The sequence below is a fragment of the Herpailurus yagouaroundi genome, unplaced genomic scaffold (genome assembly GCF_014898765.1).
Source record: "Herpailurus yagouaroundi ecotype Mexico unplaced genomic scaffold, PumYag 189, whole genome shotgun sequence".
NCBI lineage: Eukaryota > Metazoa > Chordata > Mammalia > Carnivora > Felidae > Herpailurus > Herpailurus yagouaroundi.
The window spans coordinates 13,069,598-13,090,668 of NW_024412420.1; the positions used below are offsets into that span (position 1 = coordinate 13,069,598).

At 46.3% G+C, this 21,071-nt stretch overlaps 1 protein-coding gene across 3 annotated transcripts in view; it reads left to right on the forward strand.

The window, feature by feature from the left end:
• SOCS7 (suppressor of cytokine signaling 7) overlaps positions 1-21,071 on the forward strand; it is a 32,472-nt gene continuing 11,401 nt past the window's right edge. The window contains exons 1-8 of one of the 3 annotated variants that reach the window (XM_040497331.1): positions 1-998; positions 7,705-7,769; positions 10,926-11,030; positions 11,480-11,581; positions 12,448-12,578; positions 13,089-13,257; positions 15,274-15,402; positions 18,380-18,544. In XM_040497331.1, coding sequence (XP_040353265.1) covers positions 34-998; positions 7,705-7,769; positions 10,926-11,030; positions 11,480-11,581; positions 12,448-12,578; positions 13,089-13,257; positions 15,274-15,402; positions 18,380-18,522 — 1,809 coding nt within the window. In that variant the 5' untranslated portion in view covers positions 1-33 and the 3' untranslated portion in view covers positions 18,523-18,544. The remainder of the gene's footprint in view (positions 999-7,704; positions 7,770-10,925; positions 11,031-11,479; positions 11,582-12,447; positions 12,579-13,088; positions 13,258-15,273; positions 15,403-18,379; positions 18,545-21,071) is intronic. The other 2 variants (XM_040497329.1, XM_040497330.1) reach the window with 2 other exon arrangements.

Consider the following 21,071-nt stretch of genomic DNA (forward strand, 5'->3'; position numbering starts at 1 on the left):
CTCCCAGCCGCCCGCCCTCCCTCCCTCTCCCCGATGCAGGGGGCTGAGCTCCGGGATGGCGAGGCGGCGGCGGCGGCCGCTTCGTACCGCGTCCTGAGCCGCCTGCTCGGCTATGGAGAGGCGGCCCCCGAGCCAGGCCCGCCGCCGCCGCCCCCGGGCCATGGCCCCCCGCCGCCACCCTTCCTCGCGCGGCCCGGTCCGCGGGGCTCCCGGCCGCCGCAGCTGATGGTGTTCCGCAACGTGGGTCGGCCGCCGGAGGAGGAGGACGCGGAGGCGGCCCCAGAGCCGGGACCCTCAGAACTGCTGTGTCCCCGGCACCGCTGTGCCCTGGACCCCAAGGCCCTGCCGCCGGGGTTGGCGCTCGAGCGGACCTGGGGCCCGGCGGCTGGACTGGAGGCGCAGTTGGCGGCTCTGGGGCTCGGGCAGCCGGCGGGGCCGGGGGTCAAGACGGTCGGTGCGGGTTGCTGCCCGTGCCCGTGCCCCCCGCAGCCGCCCCCTCCGCAGCCCCAGCCCCCTGCTGCCGCCCCGCAGGCCGGGGAGGACCCCACGGAAACGAGCGACGCGCTGCTGGTCTTGGAGGGCTTGGAGTCGGAGGCCGAGAGCCTGGAGACGAACAGCTGCTCGGAAGAGGAGCTCAGCAGCCCGGGCCGCGGAGGAGGAGGGGGAGGCCGGCTTCTGCTGCAACCCCCGGGTCCTGAATTGCCCCCGGTGCCCTTCCCGATGCAGGACTTGGTCCCCCCAGGGCGCTTCAGTAGAGGGGAGCAGCAGCAACCGCCCCCGCCCCCGCCTCCTCCCGGGCCCCTCCGGCCACTCGCGGGCCCTTCTCGGAAGGGCTCCCTCAAAATCCGTCTCAGTCGCCTCTTTCGCACGAAGAGCTGCAACGGCGGCTCCGGAGGTGGGGATGGGGCCGGCAAGAGGCCTTCTGGAGAGCTGGCTGCTTCAGCTGCGAGCCTGACGGACATGGGAGGCTCCTCGGGCCGGGAACTGGACGCGGGGAGGTGAGACTGGCTGGGGGGGCTGGCCGACAAACTTCCTTTTCTTGTTTCATTTCCCTTTCATTCTGCGAACAAGATGCTGACCATTCTTAACGATATGCTTTTCCTAAAGAGGCAGAGACTTGGGGCTAAAGGTGGTGACCTCGCCCATAAGGTCAGAGCTCCAATTGTGGGAACAGCTTTCACTCCAAGGGTCCACTCCGGTGACACTCCTCAGCTGGTTAGCGTCTCTCCTGTTGGGAGATGATTTGAAACCAGCCCCCCACCCCCACCCTGGCCTGGATTTTAAAGTTTTCCAAGGTGTCTGTCTGCCATTACTCTTGGTAGGGAGGTTGCTGGAAATGATTGGGGCAAATCTTTGGGGCAAAAAGTTGGTGTTGTAACCACCTTGCTTAGTATTCTTTCCGTGCACCAGCACCCCCACCGTTTTCACACTCAGTCATGCAAATGATGTGACACACTTGTGCAGTTGTAGGCCAGCAATTGTTTGGGCATCTCTGTTCCAAATTTATTTTTTATTTAAAGTTTTATTTATTTAAGTTCTCTCTACACCCAACGTGTGGCTGGAACTCACAAACCCTGAGATCAGGAGCGGCACACTTTTCCTACTGGGCCAGGCAGGTGACCCTCTACTCAAAATTTTAATGTTTTCCTGGGTGGTCCCTTAGATGTACTTGGTATCTCAAGCCTGTGTGCGGACACATTGTGAGAATAGAAAATAGTTTGCTCTCAAGCCCATGTGAGTATTCTAAGTGTAAGGTATAGACATGGGTGCCTGAGTTCTAGGCCAAGTGATGAAAATTCCAGACTTAGATGTTGATTTTTTTTTTCTCTGCATTTCTGAAGGACGGACAGCACTGTGGCAACCAGTGTTGGGTGTGCATATGGGTTTAGAAAGCTGTCAACTTTTGTCTCAAGAAGTGAGACTTGTGGTAACTGCCATTGTGGTTTGCACTGCTGAGTGGGTTCTTGCAAAGATTGGAATTGGTTTTGGTGCCGTTCATATGATGGATTCTTGAGACACACGGGCAGCCACTACCCAAGGCTGAAGAACGGGTAGACCCATAAATTTGAGAACTTGACTGTGCACCAGAATCACGTGGGAGAACTTTGGGCAGAGATCAGTCTGTCTGAGGGCCCAAGAATTTTGAATTTCTGCAGAGTTTCCCACTTGACCCCAAAGTGTGACCTGGACTGGGAACCACTCATCCATAGACTTCTCCTTTCCCCGGAGTTTGGGTACCCCAGGAGGAAAGTGTGGGGTCAGTTTTGACTTCGCTGCCCTTTTTGACCAGCTGTGCCAGGGGCTCATCTTGGGGATCAGACCAAACCCAGACTGCCTAAAGAAATCAGTAGGTTGATGTGTGTTGCCTCCTCAGGTAGACCTGTATTTCTGCATTTGCTTCCCAATGAACTTAGGCTGGGAGCTCAGGTCTTGAAAAATGTGTGGCTGCCGGAACAGCTTTTTTTGTAGTAGGCTCTGCATTCGATGCTCCACTTACCAGCATAGGTGAAATTTTCATCAGGTTGGGGGAGGGCAGGATTGAAGCTGTGGGTAATGACATAGGATAGACTGCTAATTTTCTTGTGGTTTGTCTTGTCTTTGTTCCATATTGACCAGGACTTGGTCTAAGATTCCAGAGACGCCAAATATGAGGTGTGGCGTGAAATTGGCTGCTACGTCTAATAGATTAGGAAGAGGAAAAGGCATATAACATTATACGGTTTTTTGCCTTTGGAAGCAGAATTTAATGGTCATTGGCTGCTCTGTTACCAACCCTCACACTAAGCACAATACAGATTTCTGCTGCAGAGCAAATTGGGCTGGAGCTCTGCAAAGAAGCTTAGTTCAGGGCACTGGAGAATTACATTTTTTGGTCCAAGGGCTTTTTCTGATGAATTGGAGAAGAGCTAGGTATTTGTGTATGAACAGTTGGTTGACTGCTATTAGGAGGCAGCATGTTGTACAGAGAACAACAGGAACATCTGGATTCCCCTTCCAACTCCAACATCAGCTGGGGAATGTAGGCCAATTTTGTCTTCTTCATGCTTCCTCTTTTTTTCCATCTGTAAAATGGGAGTGATTCTTGTCTTGTTCCTGTCCCTGTAGGAACAGACTGAAGACAAGAGAAATTGAGATGGAATATTTTGTGCCTTTGGAGAAGTAATAAGATTGAACTGGTAGTTTTTTTTTTTTTTTAATGCTTAGGATTTGGTGCCGTTAGATTTGCTTGTTAGCTTTTCCACAGCTTACTACGTGCCAGTCTTGTTGGCAGCCTCGCAGCTGTGAGAAACTTGGTAAGTCTGGCCAGGGTAGTTGTGTGATTTCTATGGATCTGCACCTCCTAAGTAAGTCCGCCCTGTTGGGAAGAAGGATGAGTTTGGAATTTTAGTTCTCTTGTTTTGATTGGTAGGGACCTGGAGGCTGTGAGAAATGTCAGTCTTTTGCCAGAAGGTATATGCCTCCCTCCTTATTGTTGGTTGGAGTTAATTATGAGTGTCTGCGGTCTCTGCTGTATCATTTGGGGCTTTTCAGTAACCTCTGGGTATGATTCTCTGTGCCCTTCTTCACACCTACCTTTCCCACAGCTGTCACTAGAAAGTACTTCCTATAGTCATTTTATAAGCCTTAAGAGTTTCCATATTTTAACATGAAACAAACCTTTAGTTCCTTTCAGGGTCTTTAGAGTCTGCTAAGTGGACCTGCCTGGATATACTGAGTCTTAAGTCTCGTATGAATTAGCTTAGAGAACTCTTTTCAAGTGAAGGAAGAAATGGGCCCAGCAACTAATCAGGTTTCTGTTCTGGAGAACTGGGCGAGGCCTTGTAACACACATATGTTGGAATTCAAAGAGCTGGGCTTGATGCCTGTGGGCCTTGGTGTGATATAGAATTGCTATTTCAGGAAAACCAGTGAAGTTCCCTTGTCTGTTTCACATATGTTGAGCTGATTGTCTTCCTTTGTATTTGGTAAAGAGTAGCATTTGCTCTAACCTTTTCAAATCATCACGGAATACACACATGGTTGGAAATGGGTACCTTGTTCATTTTTCAAGGTTTGTCTTTTGTGAGTTAACAGTTGAGGCTATTATTACTGGCAGTTTTGAGAGTTGTGAGGTGGAAAAATGGAGAACGGTTATGTAGTGGTTTGCTGTCTATTTGTTTGGAAAAAAGATACGGTTCTGGAAAGAGAGGCAGCCTGCCTTGGCATCAGTTTGGGGCCCTGCTGTCGTGGACAGACCTGAGATGTGAGGAGACATTGGAAAGCCTTTTCTGTTTCCTTGGGTCTTCGGGTCTAAGGGGGGTCTTTTTGAGAAATAGCATGACATGCTGAGAGCAAAATGATTTTATGGTGTGTGCTGAGGAAGTTCTGACTTTATGTTTGGGTTTTGGGTCAATACTCCGTTGATCTTTTCAACTATTTTTCACCAAGCGGCTGTGGTTGGCATCTCTCTTTCAGAATGAGCAACCTAGCTTCAGAAGTCTCTGTCCATTTGGGCCCGTGTCTTTCACTCCTTGACATTTTCCCCGCTAATATTTTAAGGTTTTAGATCTTGGACTACGTCTCTTGGCTTTCCCCTGGAAGTTCCCTCCATAGGTTCTTGGTTTATGATGGAGTTTTGGATCTGACCTTGCTGCACAGATGTCTGTGTATTGGAAGTAAAAATGAACACATGGTTTTTGTGCCTGTAGCACATGAACAGACACTGGCTTATGACGTGTTGGAAATGGCACAGGCTGGCTGACTTGGCACTGTGTGCGTTAGCAGGGGCAGAGGTAAATTGTGGCCACAAAACCTGAAATTTGGACATCCTAGTTTGGGAGTTACTGTAGAAAAGGACATGTTGGAGTCTTAGGACATCAGTGGAGGGGATTCATGGACAAGAGAGGGAGGACATTATTCTTGCGTTGTTCATATTTTAGGTTTCAGGGAATTTGAGAAGTGGCCAGTGGTTTTATCAATGTGTTGTCGGCCCCATCTAGCCTAATGCTTTCAACTCATTTTATCCCAGGGATCTGTTGCTGTACAATTAGCAATTTGCAGAGTGGAAATGGACAGAGGCCTTCTCTTTGTTTTCTGTAGTACAAGCCATGCGTAGCTGACACAAAGGACTGCTAGCCCCAAAGAAGACCTTTGCCTAAGGTCTTCTGCAGCCCCTGTGCTTTTCTGCCACCTGAGGTATAGCCCACCAAATCCTACCCCACCCTACCCCTCAAGTCTTTCTGCTGCTAAGATGCAAGTGGCCCACTGGCAAAGTTATGATGACTTAACTTTACACCCTAATGCTTATCAGGGTGATCTGGGGAGGAAGCAAATAACACAGGAATGTAGTATAGAAGGGTTTAGTTAAAAATGTTACTGGACCTGAATCATTTGTGTCGCTTTCCAAAAACAGCACATCCAGCTTAGACAGGCTTTTCCCATTTTAAATGCTTCATATATACAAAAGACACATAAAGTCCATGCACTATAATAATAATGAATTGCATACTTGGGTACCCACCGCTAGGCTCAGCAAATAGAATGTTATCAGTATCTTTGAAGACCCCTGTGTGTTGCTTCCTGATTACATCTCTTCCCTCCCCCCGCATAACCACCATCCTCAATTTTATGCTAATCGTTCCCTTGCTTTGTTTTTTATAGTTGTCTAGATTGGTCTTTTCATGAATGACTGCCATTAGAATGCTCTCAGGATCCTTGAGACAGAAACTGCCTTAGACTGTTAGTTAGACCGTTTCCACCCAAAGAAAGAAGGAAGCACTCATTTTTATTATTAGCCTTTCAGCCTCCTAAACCTTCTCCCTCTTCAAGCTTCCAGCCCTGCGGCCCCCTTATTTGCCAGAATAAGCCATCCCAGGGCTCTCAACTGGCTCTGGCTGTGTTCAGATTCATACGTATTTCTTTTTCTAGATCCTAGAAACTATGGTTTTCTCCTTCACAATGCCGGGGGTGGGGGAGAAGATGAGCTGGAGTGAGAAGGCCCCCGCAAGATGTGGGCATTTGGGTACTGCCGTTCTTCAGTGCTTGGCACCGAAGAGGCGCGTCCCCAGCATGGGCAGATGGCAGAGTAATGCAGCTTCCTTTGAAAAGAGGCAAACGGCCAAATGGCTGAGGTGCGAACCCTTTGAGAGGCCAGTGCTGTAGGTTTCTACTTGCTGAGTTTAACGTTGGACCCACAAGTTATCACATAAAAATCAGCTTAGAAGCTCTTCAGTCTCAAAGTTCATGTCCAGTGGAAATTAACTTTCCATTGCAGCCCTCTGGAGTGTTGGAACTAAGCTGCAGCCTGTCATGAGCAACTTGTACAAACAGAGGACCATGTGTGGCTGTGTCTCGTTTGGATGCGGCCAGCTCTCCTGTGCGCGCCTTGGGTGGGGCAGGCGCGGTGCGCGCCATCATCAGATGAGAAGTCTCAGCACGGAAGAAGATGCAGGGGAGTGTGAGATAAGAATCCAGCGTCTTGGCTGTTTCTGAGGAAGGTCTTCACGAGACGCTTTTGAAATTTTGTTTGAAGTGAGTCTTGAGAAGCTTGGGCATCTGTGTTAAAACAAACACGCAAAGATCTTCCGAAGTCAAATAATTTTAAGTAGGGTTTCTATTTTGGACTTCCTATGCTTCTCCTCTATGGTGCATTTGAAGTTTTATTTAGTTCTTTGGGTAGAGTTAATTTTGGAAGGTGAGCCAGGTGTAAGGCCTAGAGGCAGGCACTCAGTTCATGGGATTTTTTTTTTTTTTTAAGTCTGATTTGTTGAGGTATAATTTATGGCCATCTAAAATTCACCTCTTTTAGGCGTCTCGTTCTATTAATTTTGACAACTGTATTCAGTCACATAACCTCTGCCACAGTCCAGATATAGCATATTTTTATCATTTCGGCAAGTTCTTTCCCTTGTCGTCAATTCAGTCATCCTGAAGGGAGTTTTTTTGAGCTTAGCACATTTCTTTCCAGAAAGTCTTTGTCAGAGTCTTTTGGATTTCTTTCATTTCTCCCTGAAAAGCCAGTTGAAATTGGTACAAAGTGAAGTTACCTTTGGTGCCTCTTGTCCCAGGGTTTTCCAGCAGGGTCCCTGGAGCAGCATCCAGAAGCCCTGGGGGGAGCTGTGTGACGGGCAGCTCAGAGAGGGGAAGGGGCCATTTCTTGGGGTGCCAGGCATAGCCCCTGACCCGAGGGCACCCCCTTGTTAGCTGGTGGCTCTGCCCCACACCTCGGGGACATTTGTGCTTGTTGTAGTGCTCTTCTCAAGGCCAGGTCTCTTCCCTGCTTCACTGGGGGGCCTCCTGCATGTTGGGGCAGGGCCACAGGGAAAACTTTTGCTCTGAGATGGCACCTGTTCAGGTCAAGAGCCTTTTTCTTGCTTCCTTGTGAAAATCAACCCTGCCTCTGACTTCCCTCCTCTAGAAATGGACTTGCTAATTACCACCCAAGGTGTTTTACTCTTGTAATACGCTGGGTGTGGAGACCTCCAAAGGGATTTCTCATTGCTTTGTAGGCCAAATTGTGTAGCCAAAGCTGTTTAGAAATTGCCTTGTTTCATTCTCCCCCTTTAAATGTTAGGCTTTATTACAACAGTGTGGCTGACAGTGACTAGGATTTGCTTTTTGTTTTTCAGTGCCTCTGGAATTGAGTGTTGTAGTGATTTAAATGCATATGTGTTCATTTCCCCCACCCTCCATTATTGTCTCTCTGTGTGCTTTCTCACCCCCTAGGAAACCCAGGTTGACAAGAACTCAAAGTGCCTTTTCTCCGGTCTCCTTCAGCCCGCTGTTCACAGGTAAGGGTGATCTCTTTCTTTTTCTTCTGACATCTGAAAGCAGAAGTGTTCTGAGACCTGTCAGGAAACACCTGCAGATGCATCACGGCGGGAGCTTCAGGCGTGTCTACAGTTACTGTCTTCATTCCATAACTGCTGGGTTTGGGGTGAGGCTATTTTTATGGTGTGGAATGTGTTCTTGACTTTGGATGCTTTATAGTTTGAGATAGAGGCTGCTTACTGGTAATTAGGTGGCCCTGGCAGTTATGCAGTGCTTAGTTCAGGGTCATCACATATAAATTAAAAGTAGGAATTGCAAATTTATAGGCTCACAGTGCATAAAGGACTCTCTAGAAGGCGTACAATTCCTGTCCCTGCTTCCAAGGGAGTTCATGGATTCTCTAATAAGCACGATCCACGATTATCTGGTCTATTTTTAAGGACTTTGGGCAAAGGGGATTACGTGAACTCTTGTCTTACCCATTTTAGGGGCCAGGAGTTCTTGCAGCTGTTAGAATTCTTCATCACATCTAATTTAAGTCTTTCCTCTTGCAGCAGGGAACACAGTTGCTTAAGTAGAAGAGTGGCTGAATCTCTCTGGGTAACTGCCTTCTCTTTAGTGGGGGAGCTTGTTCAGATAGGGAGCCTTTTTGTTACATCAGTCCCAGACAGAGCTCCTGCTTGAGTAAGCTGTCGAGAAAGTCTTTAGCACGATGCCTGAAGTCTCAGGAACTGAGTACTCCTCAGTGCGGACTAACCAGAAAGGCCTGACTTCAAACTCTTTTGGAGATGGTATCCCTCAAAAAGATGCCTGGAAGAATTATGATTTAGGAATGGACATTTCCAGAAGCAAGCTAGTGGGACCCCCATGACTGAATGGAGTGCCCCAAGTTGCCAGAACAAGTGTGCTGGTGTCTGTAATAGGCACAGGTGGAGAAGGAGGCCACTGTTCTTACCCCAAGCCCAGAATTAAAGATGCGTATCTTGTAGGAGCATGTTTTTCTCGTTAATCAGTGTTGCCTCTTTAAAGCAAGGAACACCTATCCACATTTGCACTTTAAGGTTTGGTATTCCTGTTTTTTAAGCAGCCTTATTGGGGCGCCTGGGTGGCTCAGTCAGTTGAGCATCCGACTTCGGCTCAGGTCATGATCTCACGGTTCGTGAGTTTGAGCTCCACGTCGGCTCTGTGCTGACAGCTTGGAGCCTGGAGCGTGCTTCAGGTTCTGTGTCTCCCTCGCTCTCTTCCCCTCCCCCACCCATGGTCTGTCTCACGCTGCCTCTCAAAAATAAATCAGTGTTAAAAAAGAAATTAAAAAAAAACAACAACAAAAAACTCCAGCCTTATCTCTCTTGAATTACACATTTTATATAAATGCTATATCTACCGTCCAGACCTCTGGCCCTTCAGTAAACATGCTTGTCTGGGCTTACTGTGTTACTCTGGGCTGCTCGGCTCTCAGTCACTAAGCCATGTGATGATTTTGGTTCCTGCTTCCAAGAACTTCTGATGACGTTTAACAACTTAAAAAATTTTTTTCTTTACCTTTTACTCATTTTTGAGAGGTGGAGACAGAGCGTGAGTGGGGCAGGGGCAGAGAGAGGGAGACAATGCAAAGCAGGCTCCAGGCTCTGAGCCATCAGCACAGAGTCCGACATGGGGCTTGAACCCATGAACCGTGAGATCATGACCTGAGCTGAAGTCGGATGCTCAACCAACTGAGCCACCCAAGCGCCCCTCCACTGATGATTTTTAACCCAGCTTTTCTTTTTTCTTTTCTTCCTTTCTTTCTAAATGTTTATTTATTTTGAGAGAGAGAGAGAGAAAACACATGTGCATGTGAGCAGGGGAGGAGCAAAGAGAGAGGGAGAGGGAGAATCCCAAGCAGGCTCTGTGCTGTCCCTGCAGAGCCCAGTGTGGGGCTTGGGGGTATCACAAACATGAGATCGTGACCTGAGCTGAAATCAAGAGTCGGATGCTCAACCAACTGAGCCACCCAGGAGCCCCTCTTTCTTTCTTTCTTTTTTTAAAAAGTAAGCACAATACCCAACATGGGGCTTGAACTCGCAACCCTGAGATCAAGAGTCACATGCTCCACCAACTGAGCCAGCCAGCTGCCCCTTGCAGAGCTTTTCTGCTTATCTTAATTAGTGCTCAAGACCTTTGTGAAAAACCATGTATTAGATTCTGAAAGCCCAGCTCTTGGCCTTTTGGAGATACTGGTTACCTCATTTTTCTTAACTGGGAAATAATAAAATTCTAGCTGAAGGGTTCAGCCTCCCAAATGAGAAAAAAAAAAATTGTTGGAAATAACACCCTAAGGGCCAAATTAGAGAAATCTTAAATTCTGCTCCGTAGGTCAGACCTACCAAAATTTGGCTGTCAACCTTTGTTAGTAAAATACCCTTTACCCTCTGGTGACTGAAGTAGAGAGAGGGTAGATGGGGTTGGGTGGCAAGAAGGAGTGTATATGGCAGAGAATAGAACTTATGCTGGAAGTAAGGGAAACCATGTGCCAACCCCCATCAGGCTCCTATGGAGCTTAGCTGATTTGCTGACTGTGGAAGTAATTCATCATTAAGATTGTAAATGCACTTTTCAGCCTTTGTAGCCTCAGCTTGTTAGGAGCTAGTTGATAGCTGAAATGATTGCTTCTCTTATGAGTGAATATTCTGGAAAATCTAGATATGGAAAGCCATTTAAGAAGAAGTTGGGGCTCACATTGGGACATTTATCTGCGTTCAGTTTACCGTGCTGTTATGTTTTTCTGGCACTTGCTTTCCATGTCCATTTGGACCTCTAACAAGCTCCTTGCCTTGCTCCCTCAGGCAGAAATTGGTATACATGTCTGTAAAAATAAATGGTGTGGGCTGTATTTGAATAAAGAGCCCTTGTTCAAGGTTACATAGTGGCGCAGCCACAATTGGCCTTTCTACTGTCGATCCCGTGTTTTTGTCCTAAAGAATCCTTGACCTTTAACAGGGCAAAGAAATGATAGAATTTAAAATGGACTGCCCAGGTGTTTGGGAGTGATTCCAGCTCTGGGAAACATTAGGTTTGGGGGGTTTTGAGAGCTGAGGACCTTGAGCCTTTCTTGCTTGCCCTTTACCTTTTTCCGCTTCCGGCCTCGGCTTCAGGCAAGGTGCTTCCATAACATGCTCGCTCCGTGAATCCCTCAGGTGAAACTGTGTCGCTTGTGGACGTGGACATCTCTCAGCGGGGCCTGACCTCTCCACACCCTCCAACTCCCCCCCCTCCTCCGAGAAGAAGCCTCAGCCTCCTAGGTATGGTCTCTGACCTTCTCTGCCTTCTTGCTTTAGTGGGAGGGGGTGAGTTTTAGGGACCTGTTGTTCTTTTCCAGAAGGAGCAAACAAGCTCCTGAGCTTCTAATAATGACCCAAATATTCCCTGTCCCTTGTCATCTCCCTGAGCAGTTAAATGGGTGTCTTATCTGCATGCTGTAACATTTGCTGTCCATGTGTTGATTAGATCTGTATTTATCTGGCCCCGAATCTACTGCTTGTAGACTGCTCTGGGGAATATCCTTACTTTTCTGCTTTCGACAGAGGAAACCAGGTTAAGATGATTGTTGCCCTCTGTGCAAAAAGCCAGGGTGAAGGTCAGGCCATCTTGCTCCAGAGGGCAGCCTGATGATCCTTCTCCCTCTCCTGTGCTTCACCTCACTCATCTGTGCTCATATTTCTGAACCTCTTGCTTCTGTTCTCTCTTCTAGATGATATCAGTGGGACGCTGCCTACATCTGTCCTTGTGGCTCCGATGGGGTCTTCCCTGCAGTCTTTCCCCCTACCTCCGCCTCCTCCACCCCATGCCCCAGGTTAGCTTAGCTTAGAGGCAAGCCTTGTAAAAGTTGGGAGTACCAAGTGACGTACTCTTGAAGGATGGGAGAAGTCTATTTATGGAAGTAACAGAACTTACGAGAAAGCTTAAATCTTATCCCCTTGGCTGGACCAGAACTCCTTGGAATTGAGGCCAAGAACTGGTTTTTCTGACCCGTTTTCCCTGTGGAGGTGAATCTGACTTTTGCTAGGGATAAAAAGACTATTGAATTTTTCCCCTCCTTGTTGCTGAGACTGGTTTGCAATCTCGGAGTAGATCTCACTTGGGAAACTTCCCTAATCTCAGGATGGTGAGGAGGGTTAAAGTTTTCAAAGTTCCCTGGTTTTTCTAAGCTTTTAATGTTTACTGCAGCCTTGTAAATAAGTACCAAGCCTTTAGTAGCCCATACCTGCTTTGCCAGCCTCCAGTACCCACGGAGTAAAATGAATGAAATCGGCATTCTTTTCTACTTGCCTGGCAAAATGGTTCCTCTTCCTGGGCAAGTAAGCGAGTCACTATTTCCAAGGCTGCTTTACCGGCGCTTCACCTCGAGGTGGGAGAAGCTGGAATCGCTCTAGGCTGGTGAAGCCCCTGAAGTAGTCACCTTAGTCAGGTTAGTGAGCAGCCCCCCTCCCCCTCTCCTGGGGCAAAATGCCCCCACCCATCCTTCACAGCTTCCACGAGCCCACACAGCTTTTTGTTCCAGCCCATCCAGCTCTTTTCCACTGCTTTGGCTTCCACCCTTTCCAGCTTAGCTTCTAATGCCTTGCCCCTCTTCAGTTAGCATCTCTGTTTTGGGGGGAGGATCTGCTTGTGGTTGGGAGCAAGGAGGGAACAAGTGACCATCACCCTTTTGCCCTGCAGATGCATTTCCCCGGATCGCTCCCATCCGAGCAGCTGAATCCCTGCACAGCCAGCCCCCCCAGCATCTCCAGTGTCCCCTCTACCGGCCCGACTCAAGCAGCTTTGCAGCCAGCCTTCGAGAGTTGGAGAAGGTGGGTGGTGCCTGGGGACTGGTGGCTGGCCTCCTCTCCCACTCCCCTTCTTCTGTACTGGGCTCTCCTCTCATTATTTTTAGAAGAAGAGTAGTTATCTTTGCCTCTGTATTTACAGCACCAAAACAATTGTGCTGCTCTGATCAATTCCATAAGAGACGTTGTAAAATTAAATCTTGGAGGAAAAATATTGAACATGGTAAGAGAGGTTGTGGAGAAATGTTTACGTAGTTGAAGCTGACTTCAGTAGATTAACTGACCCAGTTCCCGCTTCTCTTCTTCGGAGGGCTTCAGTAAGGCAATTGTAGGCTTATTCTTCTGTTACTTTGGAGGTCTAAAACAACGAGCCTGCCGTTCGTTGCTAATGGTTAAGACACTCTTAGCTTTTGTCTAGCGAAATGTTTAGGAAGTGATAAGAAGGGGGCTTCTCCTGTGGTAAAATAGATTGTGCTGAGAACTTGAACATTTCCCTGTGCTGTAAATCACTTGACCAATTCTTATCTTTGGTAGTGTGGTTGGTACTGGGGACCAATGAACTGGGAAGATGCAGAGATGAAGCTGAAAGGGAAGCCAGATGGCTCTTTCCTGGTACGAGATAGCTCTGATCCTCGTTATATCCTGAGCCTCAGTTTCCGGTCACAGGGTATCACCCACCACACGAGAATGGAGCACTACAGAGGTAAGAGGTGCTGTTTGAAGAAAGCCTTCTTCCCCCTTTGCCTGCCTCTCCTTGTGCTGTCCGGCTTTGTCATAGGAAGGATTTGTAGAAGTGGAACTATGAAGAGGGAGGAGAATCTCATACTCAGTTGAATGTTGTTTCAGTCACTAGAAGAAATGTTGGCGGGGGTAGGGAGGAAGGTAAGGGTTCCATTTAGAAGTATTCTCAGCATTTTGTCTCCAAAATAGGAGGGCCTGCACAAGACTGCTGAACAGAGCAAAGCCAGTGAAATTCTCTTGATAGAGGGAAGAAATAATCTAGGACCACTGGACAAATTCTCCCAAGCTTCATGCATAATTGAACTTAACATCTAGAGAGACTTTCTATTAAATCCTATACACAAAGAGGAGAATTTAGTGTCCACCCTGTGACTGTTCTGTAGTGAATTTCTTTGCCTGATAGTCACATCCGCTCTTCCTGCCAAGCAGCATGGTGTTAATTTCTTTTGGTCAGCTATGTAGTCATCAGAACTCAGAGACTTTGCGGGGTCAACATGCTTTAGACTCTCTGCCTTCCTCCCTAGTGGTGCCTCCACCTTTGTGGCCTGCTTGTGCCTCATGCTGCGGTCACATCTAGAAGCTGATTTGTTCAGCACCACTGTCGGAATTGGCTTCGCATCATGGCATGCTGGGTTTGACATGTGCCAGAAACCTGTGATGGTCACAGGTGGTGGGGCTGGGTAACACGGTAATCCATCCTTTGTCAGAACAACTGCATATGTTACAAATTTGCTGAGCGTAGGGAACTTTGGGGAGTTTCAGGGACTTGCCCCTCCTATCCCTCACACTGTCCCCACACGTGATCAACATTAAACAAGCTGTTAGACACAGCATCTCAAAGGGAGAGTTTTTTTTCATGCTCTTCTCAGCCACCACCACGTCTTTTCTGCTCTCGGCCATGTTGTGCTGTGTTTATCTGGTTTGCTTCTCATGCGAGTCAGGAAGGTAGCGTGTTAGGCCAGCATAGCTTTGTCCATGGTTTCCTCTGTCACCGCCTCTGCCTTAAAGATGCATGAGGAGAAAGGAATTTTGGTCCACAGACCTGAGAATTAGTTAGATAACCGTGGCATAGACTGCCTGTGCCCTCCTAAGCGCCAAATAAGACCAGCAGAAAAACAACATGCAAAATAGAGCATTTCAGAATGAAGTATTTTTATAAATCTGTGAAAATACTGAATGACTAGGCTAGGAGAATGATGAATAAATGCCTGACCTCTAGGTCCCTGATAGGTGAGATGCCGGTAACGAGAGAACTTTCAAATGGTTCTCCAGTTACTTTTTGTTCAAAGCGGCTTTTCTTTCTTGAATGAGTGGGATTTTTAATAGAAGCCGTGTGGGTCTTTCCGTTGCCAGTTTGCAATGGAGCATCTGTCTTCATCTTTTTAAGTGATACTGTAAGAGTGGCCGGAGAGACTCAAATCTGCAGTTCTCTTCAGTGATTCTGTCCCTTTTGTGGGCGAATTCTTTGCACTTAGTGCTTGGGTTTTTGTTTTTTTCTTTGGCTTTGGGGACTTTAGAATTTGGGGTGGGATCTTTGCAACATGTTTGGGGCGGGAGTGGGATTTTAGAAGTTAAAGAAGACCTAGAATTTGACTTTTTGTGCCTAACACATGAATGAATGAGACTTGCAGAACTGCTGTTCCGTTCTTTCCCCAACTATTCCATGAATGCTTGAAGACAGGTAGACAGATCTTTAGAGGGGATGTCATTTAAACTTGCTTTTGCTATGGAAGTCTTTTCTTATGGTCCATGATTTAAGGATTAGTGTGCATTCTAATATCTTATTAGAGGCAACATCTTTTCTTCCCATTCATTGTGGAACAAACAGGAACAGGTGGCTTCAGGACCTTTGTCCAACAGCTTTTGCCCACAAACTACCCTCCCAGAACTGAGAATTATTAAAACGTTCAAGGTAACTTCCCAGATCTTTTGAAAGTAAGTTTCTACATTTTTACCTCTCCTTAATTTGCCGTGGCAGGAACTTTCAGCCTGTGGTGTCATCCTAAATTTGAGGATCGCTGTCAATCAGTGGTGGAGTTCATTAAGAGAGCCATCATGCACTCCAAGAACGGGAAGTTTCTCTACTTCTTGAGATCCAGGGTTCCGGGTAAGGCTATAGTTACATTAATTATTTAACATGGTCATGATGCAGTACAGTACCAAAATGTGCCCCCCCTTCTCCCCAGAAAAAGCCATACTTTGTTGAAGTTTTCTTTCTGGCTCTTATGGTAACCACTCTTCCTAGAGTCTAGTGGTTAGGTTCATCCCCTGCCCTTGAACATTAATCCTTCAATATATTGAGAAGGAATCTTTGCTTTTTTGACCACATGAATGAGAAAACGGATCCCGCCTCTGATGTCCAGGTGTCTTATGATGAATATTTAACATTCAGAGGTGTCTCCTTGTCCTTGAACCAGGGATCTCACACTTCCGTGTGAAGCAGAGAGGTGAGAACTTGCTCAGGCAATTTCTATGGGAACAGGGAAGCTACAAGAGTATTCACTAGAAAGCCAATGCTGTGTGTCAAGGAGGCTGAATTCAGTGGCAGTCTGCTGTGGATTTTGTCCTTCCGCACTAAACTTCCTATTAAAGAGTAGGTAGTCTTTGTTGTGCCTCTTGTCTCTACCGGCATTGACTATAAAGATGTCTCTCCATCTGGGTGCACTGGGAAGTTCCCGTCCTTGCTAGTGCGATTACATAGTCTTTCTGCCCACTTAGTAGTGCGGTATCTAAATAAACTTTACTGAAAGAATGGTTTGAAAGAGCCTGCTGTAATAGGGCTGGGGAAAAGCAAAACAAGCATATTAATTGAGGAGTTTGTAAGTTACAAACAGAACTGAAAATGAGAACTTTATACATTCCCAGTGAATCAAATTAAGATTCTTAAACACACTGACTGCCAGGAAATTGCTCTAAAAAGAAGTTCCCAGTGGAGCCTCAGGCAGAACATCAGTAACAGGATTGAGCCAGGTTATAGGAATGTGTTTTATAATCTTGGTGATTTAAATAAGGCATGACAGGGTGCGAACTGTATTAATTCTCACTTCATTTAGTATTTGCCTCAGCGCTGTCAACACAGTTGGGTCTCATGCAGTTGACTTGGTTAAAGAGAAAAGTTAGAATCCTTTCTTACAGGAATTGACTCTTTAGCAATTTTTTTAAGTTTGTGGCTTTTGGGGGGCTGGGTTAAATGGGTGACGGGCACTAAGGGCACTTTTCGGGATGAGCCCTGGGTGTCACATGTAAGAGATGAATCACTGGGTTCTACTCCTGAAAATAAGACTACGCTGTATGTTAACTAACTTGAAAATAAATAAATTTAAAAAAAGAAAAAGAAAAAAAAAAGAATTGCTAGTCAAACTTGATAAAAAAAAAAAGTTTGTGGCTTTTGGGGGTTATCATTATCAAAAATAAGCAACATCTCTACCCTCAGAGACCTCGTTTCCTCAAAGGGGAGACAGGTAGGAAGATAAAGGCAGAAGCACATGTAAAACTCAGTACAAGGCACGGCGGAGATTGACAAGGGCAGAGACGCAGCTGTGTTTATGGGTAAACCAGGGAAATCCTCTCACAGGATTCTGAAGTCTGGAGCATGTATCTACTTGTAGAGTATTGAGAGACTTTGTTGGACTCCTCTGGTATAGCTCGTTTCCTTCTACAAATGTGCAGAAATTTTAACTAAGATTCTTACCATTGTTAACTAAGCGGCTAGAACTTTGAACAACGGCTACTATTTGTTGAGATCGTATCGTATCGTATTGTGTGCCAGTTATTTTGTCTCAGATGCTTTATTTAAACCTCTCTGATTACTTACAACAACCTAATAGATCGGTCCGTTTATAGGTAAGACCATTTTCATTTTGCCAGCGAAGAAACTGAGGCTGAGGCTCAAAAGTGAAGTTCCTTACTCTAAAAGTCACTTAGCTGATGAGTGCTGAAGTCAGAGTTCAGACCCAGGCTCAACTAACTCCAAACGGTGCGCTTTATTCGCCGCCACTCTGTTAACGGGGCAAAGTAACAGCAAGCAAAGTGAAACGCGAGCTTGCTGGGATTTGTGGAGACTACAGGGAAGACAGCAGTGTTTTTATTAGTGGAGGGTGTCTTTTTAGGACCCATGAGGAATGCTGCAGATAGGATATCTGTTTGCACTTCGAGCTGTAATCAAGTTGAGAAGGCAAAGCAGAGTTAGTATTTGCTCCTAGACTGTAAGTGACCGCTCTCAGAACGACTGGGACAAAGGGCAAAGCCAGTGTTCTTTACCGTTGTTTGCTGTCCTCCTTTGCTGTTGTAAAGGTCTAGACTTTCTGTGAGATTGATTCTGTGAGAGACTTGGTGTGAAGAAGAGGTAGTCATTAGCATTTGGGTTGAGCTTTCTCAGCTGGCACCAGGGATTTTAACTCCGTAGTTTTTAAAAGGAGCCTATTTGTTGAGACTTTGGGATGATGGTAACTGAATGCCTACCAGGGGCCAGGTATTATTTCATTTAACCTTGACAAGATCTTTTATTATTTATTAAAAAAATTTTTTTTTAATGTTTATTTATTTTTGAGAGACAGAGAGAGAGCATGAATGGGGGAGGGGCAGAGAGAGAGGCGGGAGACAGATTCCGAAGCAGGCTCCAGGCTCTGAGCTGTCAGCACAGAGCCCGATGCGGGGCTCGAACTCATGGACTGCGAGATCATGACCTTAGTCGAAGTCGGATGCTCAATAGACTGAGCCACCCACATGCCCCAAACCCTTACAAAATCTTAAAGGCATACTGCAGTATCCCTTCTCCCTTTCCTCCCTCCCATCCTTCCGCACAGATTAAGAAACTGAGGTACAGTGAATTGCAGAGCCAGGATTCAAAGTCAAGTTTTTCTGAGTTGGCTGCACTAACAGGGCATGCAGGCTGGTGATAAAGGGATGCTAGGGATCCTAGGAATCATAAAGCTAGGACTAATGGGAAAGTTCTGGATGGTGGCAAGTAAGGAGCAGAAGGAAGGAAATTAGAACAACTGTAATAATTGACATCAGGGGAGGGACCCTTAGTGAAAATAAAAATGATGGCACCTGATGTTGCTTTCCCCCTTATCTCTTTTTAGCACAGTGGAGCGTGATTGTCACAGATCCGAGGTCACTGTTTGCATCTCAGTCTGGTCCATTCCACAGTTATAAACCAAATGCCTATACTACGGGGCAGCAGTCTCAGAGAGAGACTATGATTGGATTAACACAGAACTCCTGATGCTGTTCGAGCCAAACTGAAAGTGAACATATCTTTATTAGTTGGGAGAATCTTTGTCATCTGTGAAGTACATGAAAAGAAAATCTTTTTTAAAAAGATTTTTATTTTATTTTATTTTATTTTATTTTATTTTATTTTATTTTATTTTATTTTATATGTTTATTTATTTTTGAGAGAAAGCCATCATGAGCAGGGAGGGGCAGAGAGAGGGAAACAGAGAATCCCAAGCAGGCTCCATGCTGCCAACGCGGAGCCCAGTGCAGGGCTTGAACTCATGAAATGTGAAATCACGACCTGAACCAAAATCAAGAGTCGGACGCTTAACTAACTGAGCCACCCAGGTGCCCCTTAGTTTATTTTTAAATGTTTATTTTGAGAGACAAAGTGCACGAGCAAGTGATGGGAGATGAGACAGAGAGAGAGAGGGAGAGAGAGAATCCCAAACAGGCTCCATGCTGTCAGCACAGAGCCTGATGTGGGGCTCGATCTCCCAACTTTGAGATCATGACCTGAGCCAAAATCAAGAGTTGGATGCTTAACCGACTGAGCCAGCCAAGCACCCCATTAAGATTTTATTTTTAAGTAATCTCTACACCCAGTGTAGGGCTTGAATTTATAACCCTGAGATCAGGAGTCACACACTACCAACTGAACCAGCCAGGCACCCCAATACCTTTTTTTTGTTTTTGTTTTTAATTTTTTTAAGTTTGTTTATTTTGAGAAAGACAACATGAGTGGGGGAGTGGTAGAGAAAGAGGAAGAGAGAGAATCCCAAGCAGCCTCCATACTGTCCACGCAGAGCCCAATGCGGGGCTTGAACCCACAGAAGTGAGATCATGACCTGAGCTGAAATCAAGAGTTGGATGCCTAACCGACTGAGCCACCCAGGTTCCCCAAATTTTCGTTTTTTTAATCACACTTTGAATTACACAACTCTAAGGAAATAGGTCTCTCTTTTGTAACCATCATTAATCTTATAATTGTTTGTTCAGTGACAGGTCTGTATCCCAGGATTTCTTTTTTCTTTTTTTTTTAAATGTTTGTTTATTTTTGAGAGAGAAGGAGAAAGCACATCCACGCGGGAGAGGCAGGAGAGGGGGACGGAGGTTCCAAAGTGGGTTCCATGCTGACAGCAGAGATCTTGGTGTGGGGCTCGAACTCAGGAACCGCAAAATCATGACCTGCGCCGAAGTTGGCCACTTAACTGAGCTCCTCAGGTGCCCCTCCCAGTACTATTGACATTTTGAGCTGGATAATTCTGGTCTTCAGGAAAGAGTTTGGTTTGGCAGAAAGACCTATGTGTTGGGGTACTCAGACTTGGGAGAGATTTGTCACCCCTAACCTGGTCCTTGAGGTGGGGGGGCAGGGGGAGAGAAAATAATGAAGTGGCTGGAAACTGTATTTGGAGCCCAGGTCCCCTGGTATGAAGGACCAGAGGAAAGGTCCTGATGACCACTGTTCGATCTTGTCCCTTCCCTTTCAGCTGACCTGGTGTCGTCTTGGATTTATTTCCATCTCTAACCTCTTCCCTTAACATGCTCTGGATGCAAGAGCTCCAGTTGTTTGCTGTGTTTGGAGGCAAACAGTAAATGGTCAGGTTGACACCAGGGGATATCAGAGAATTAACAGGTTTCAAATCGCTATTTGTGAACCTAAGGCTATAAGTAACACAATTAAATAGGCAAGTATATGTGGTCATTAAAATTCAAGTAGGCAAACAATCAGATAATTTTTTGCTGCATATTATCCTGGTCTCTTTAAGCACAAGTCTGATAGTACTGTGTCTTTGGGAATAAATAATTAGATACATAAATTACCTTTATCTCTGAAACATCATGTTGAATTTAGCGTTATTATAACCCATCCCCAAAAGCTTTCTGTTTGCCATAGTTTAATTCACTAAAGAATATTTTTAAAATGCAAGAGAGAGAAAGGGTAAATTCAGAGGCCTTTGAACCCAATACCATTTTAAAACCACTTGAGTTTAAATATATTCAAGAGAGAAATCCATGTGTGATTTTTTTTTTTTTTTTTAATAGCGGGTGGGAGGAGACGACCAACCATGTGGGTGGAGGAGGGCTACAGTGCTTCAGAATATAAGCCCTAGGATTGAAGGGGTAGGAGCAAGGAGAAGACTGAGAGCAGCTGGTCATGAATCAGAGTGCTTGGGGCTGCCCTGGACAGCGCCCCCGTCAGACAACAGAGGGAGAGTTGCTCTGGAGAGACTCCTGGAGAACCTTCCTTTGAGGTTCTGTGGGCTCAGCTTTTCCTCAGAGCGGGGGTTCATGGCAGGCCAGCTTTGTTGGTTCTGTGCCATGAGAGAGTGCTCTAAGCCTGGCCTCAGTTTCATCATATATGAAATGGGGATAATAGTATATCTGCCTCAAAGTATAGTTTTAATGACTAAATGAGTTAAATTTTTTTTAACGTTTATTTTTGACAGTGTGTGCCAGAGGGGGAGGGGCAGAGAGACAGGGGGACAGGGGATCGACAGCAGAGAGCCTGACGCAGGGTAGGAACCCCTGAGCTAAAGTCGGATGCCTAACTGA